The 3,421-nt window shown below is 36.4% G+C and overlaps 1 protein-coding gene across 2 annotated transcripts; it reads right to left on the reverse strand.

Moving 5' to 3' along the window:
• Positions 1 to 978: 978 nt before the first annotated feature.
• On the reverse strand, positions 979 to 3,421 carry LOC133669500 (glycine-rich RNA-binding protein RZ1A). Of its 2 annotated transcripts, XR_009833906.1 has the most exons (6): positions 3,263 to 3,421; positions 2,979 to 3,107; positions 2,212 to 2,756; positions 1,930 to 2,136; positions 1,650 to 1,822; positions 979 to 1,562 (listed from the first exon to the last, which is right to left on the reverse strand). XR_009833906.1 is itself a non-coding variant. In XM_062089673.1 (4 exons), the coding sequence occupies exons 2-3, from the start codon at positions 3,087 to 3,089 to the stop codon at positions 2,229 to 2,231; spliced, it is 639 nt and encodes a 212-aa protein (XP_061945657.1). In that variant the 5' UTR covers positions 3,090 to 3,107; positions 3,263 to 3,421; the 3' UTR covers positions 1,881 to 2,136; positions 2,212 to 2,228. The 2 variants fall into 2 exon arrangements, 1 of the variants encoding a protein (XP_061945657.1); XM_062089673.1 differs by lacking the exons at positions 979 to 1,562; positions 1,650 to 1,822 and having other exon boundaries at positions 1,881 to 2,136.

Raw genomic sequence — 3,421 nt, forward strand, 5'->3', positions numbered from 1 at the left:
AAAGTCATCATTTACCCTCATTAATAATAAAATAATTGATTATAATTGCTAATATAATGATTATTAAAGATTTATATAATATTAAAATATACACAAATTAATTTATTAATAAAAAAATAACTAATTGTTTGTCCTTTTATACTTTTAATACGCCGTTGGTGTTATATAAAAATTTAATTTTTTAATTAAAAATTATTTTTTAAATATTTTAAATTATATTTAAAAAATAATCATAACCGAACAATACATCAGTAATGTTTTCTAGTACAAAAGACTTGACTTTTCAAATAATGAAAATTAGTTCTCATCAGTATTATATAATTAACACTGTATTTCAAGGGAAAAGGTTTGCCCCAGAGAAAGTGATCACCTAGGAGGCAAAAATAAGAGTAGAAACCACAATAAAAAGACTCCATGATCATGTCCATTACATTCATGCATGAAACAATGTTTATGACAAAGCAAACAACCTTAACATCAAAATGTTATGCAACCATGTTTGAAAATGTTATAACAATTGTTGTTTAAACTACTTTCTATTAATAAATTCATCTAAATAATATTTTTTTATTTTTTAAAAATTATTTTTCACAATCTAAAAATATAAAAGAAAATTAATTTTAAACCAAAAAAAAAAATCAATTTTTAAAAAAACACAAATTCATCAGCGCTCCGAACACACCCTAAAACCATCACCTAAAAGAACTAAGAATTTAGTAAATTGAGGTAGATGTGGACAAAGATCATTGAATTTTGAAATCAATTTAACATGATTTACAAGTGACTATATTTCGTTTAACATGCTTCATCACCACATTCTTTAAATATAATACAAATTACAAACCATTACATACGGTATGGTGATAAATTTTCTTGATAGCCATAGCAAAGCAAGGCCATCTTGCAAGTGAATAGTGAAAGACAAGCACAGAAAACTCACCAAGAGAAAAAAGCGAAGCTTAGGCATGCAAAACACAATGTGCAATGGGCATGAGCGCCTTAGGTTCTAGCATCAGGTCAAATTGCTTTAAGAACAGAAGGTTGATTAATCACCTTCAGAATATACAAAGAACAAACCCAGAAAATAATTTTCCTGACTGTTTCACAAAGGACAAGGGAAGCAGGAAGCATTCTCCATTAGAGAACCTGATGATGCTCCCACCCTCAAGGCAAAGAAAAAGAACTGAGGAACCCCAACCTGACCTTAAAGATATTTGCCAACTTTCTGGATTCCAGCAAAGAAAACCAAGACATTGCAAGCAGGTGCAGAAACAATGTGAGAATAAGAACCCTCCATCGAAGAACAATATGAGATATAGGAAGTTAACAAAAATACTGGACAGCTGTTTCAATTGATCAAGAGCTTCCAAACAAAATGCCACACGTGTATGGAGAATCGAACCCTTGGACCAATATGCCATGCAGAACATGAAAACTAGTTAAACTCTAGATCACTTGCCGCAGCCCAAAAGAGACTCTAACATAAAGTTAAAAAATTCTGTCCAGTTAGCAACAAAGACACCCAATCATGTATCCCAAAGAACCATAAATAGCCATGTATCCTGCCAAAATGTTGAAAATATTAATAAAGCACACTCTGTAAATTGAGAACTAGCAGGCAACTAGTGCAAGAAAAAAAAAGAGATTACCCTCTCTCTTGTATAATAAGATTTGAAAACAGGGTAACCAAAACAGTCATTTCCATTTAAAACAGCAACTAATCCCGAAGTGACAAGAAGCAGACCCCAATAGTAGAACCCACATCATCAGTACTCTCCAAATGCTAATTTGACATGAAACTATCTTCAGTACTTGTAATTTCCTGTACAAAAAATCAACGAAAAATTGGGCAATGGTTTCACAACTGCTTACATATAAAATAAGGAAACTCAGAAGCAATAGTGGCATTCAAAGAGAATTAAACCCAACTAAAATGTGCATGACAAGCAAGCATAAGTTCCATTAAACCAAGAGACAGAAGTCAGCATTTTAGGAACACAAAAACAGTCGAACATCCACGCCTGATAAAACTGATCTACTAGATTTATCCAGCGAGACAATGACAGAGACAGCACATCTTTGATAATTAACTTAAACGTTTTGCAGGCAGTAACAGCAACACCACCGGCTCATCACCTGCAAGAGGACACACATTCCATTACTGCCATGCTAACTGTGCAAAAGAAGACAGTCAATTACCAAGTATCATACCTAAGTATGAAGTCATTCTATCCTGAACGAAACCCTGAAGTACGACGCTCATAGGGTCCTGAACGGTCACGATTATATCGATCACCTCCAGGACCTCCACGACTACCACCATCCCTATTACGCCCACCAGATCGATCTCCATTCCGATCAGGGCCATAGCGACTACCACCACTGCCGCCGCCACCAGAATACCTCTCATCTCTGCCACCATACCTGCCACCTCTTGCCCCTTCACTTGGACACTCCCTAGCAAAATGCCCAGGCTTGCCACACTTAAAGCACTCTCCACTGTTAGATCCACGCCCACCTCCATAGTCACGATTCCTATCACGATCATGCCCACGGTCACGATCCCTATCACGGCTGCGATCACCATCAAGATCCCTGCTTGAACCTTGCTGAGGCTGAGCTTTATCAACAGTGATGGTTCGGCCGTCTAAATCCATTCCATTCATCCCTTCAATGGCATCTTCCATTGCTTTCTTCTCATCAAAAGTGACAAACCCAAATCCACGAGAGCGTCCACTGAACTTATCAACCACTACCTAAACCATGGAAGAGAAAAACGCATCTGTGAAGATATAACACCAAAAGGGATTTTACTAGTTACCATGAGTCGGGCAATTAGTTAATAACTCATCAATTTCAGCATCATCCTCTCCGGGGATAGAGGATTTTTATTTTTATTTTTTTGCACAAAGAGAGCATGGCTATAAAGAAACAGCTAGGAATTTTCTCAAGGAGTAATTGATAAGAAAAAAGATTACCTTAGCTTCAAGAAGATGGCCAAACTTTTCAAAAGTCTCCTTTAAACCTCTATCAGAAGTAGACCATGAAAGGCCGCCAATAAAACAGCGGTACTCTAACTCTTCTGACATGATCTCTCTTTATCTCAACTGCATGTTTTGTTTTCAGAAAATTATACTGTCAGTTTGAAACCTAAATCCATTCAAACTCATATGAGTACGTACATATATTTCTAGATCTAAAGCTATGCAAGTAAGAAAAACAACATTCAGCCAGAAAAGGAAATAGATTTTCAACTTTAAACCTGTGGAGGAGGAGGAGGAGGAGGAGACAATCTGGTTTTTGGGTGAGCGCAAACCCTAGTAGAGAAGAAGCAGATAGATATAGAGAGGGGGAGCTGGAAAGCAATGGGAATAGACGAGGTGGCGTTGGAGATGGACTCGTCAACTTGTAAAAGGATAAA

Source organism: Populus nigra, chromosome 1 (assembly GCF_951802175.1).
Source record: "Populus nigra chromosome 1, ddPopNigr1.1, whole genome shotgun sequence".
Lineage (NCBI taxonomy): Eukaryota > Viridiplantae > Streptophyta > Magnoliopsida > Malpighiales > Salicaceae > Populus > Populus nigra.

Excerpts from the sequence above, each read along its gene's own strand:
- LOC133669500 (XM_062089673.1), bottom strand. The coding sequence starts at position 3,089 with ATGTCAGAAGAGTTAGAGTACCGCTGTTTTATTGGCGGCCTTTCATGG. Across the intron at positions 2,757-2,978 it reads GCCATCTTCTTGAAGCTAAG|GTAGTGGTTGATAAGTTCAG; the intron begins GTAATCTTTTTT and ends TCCATGGTTTAG.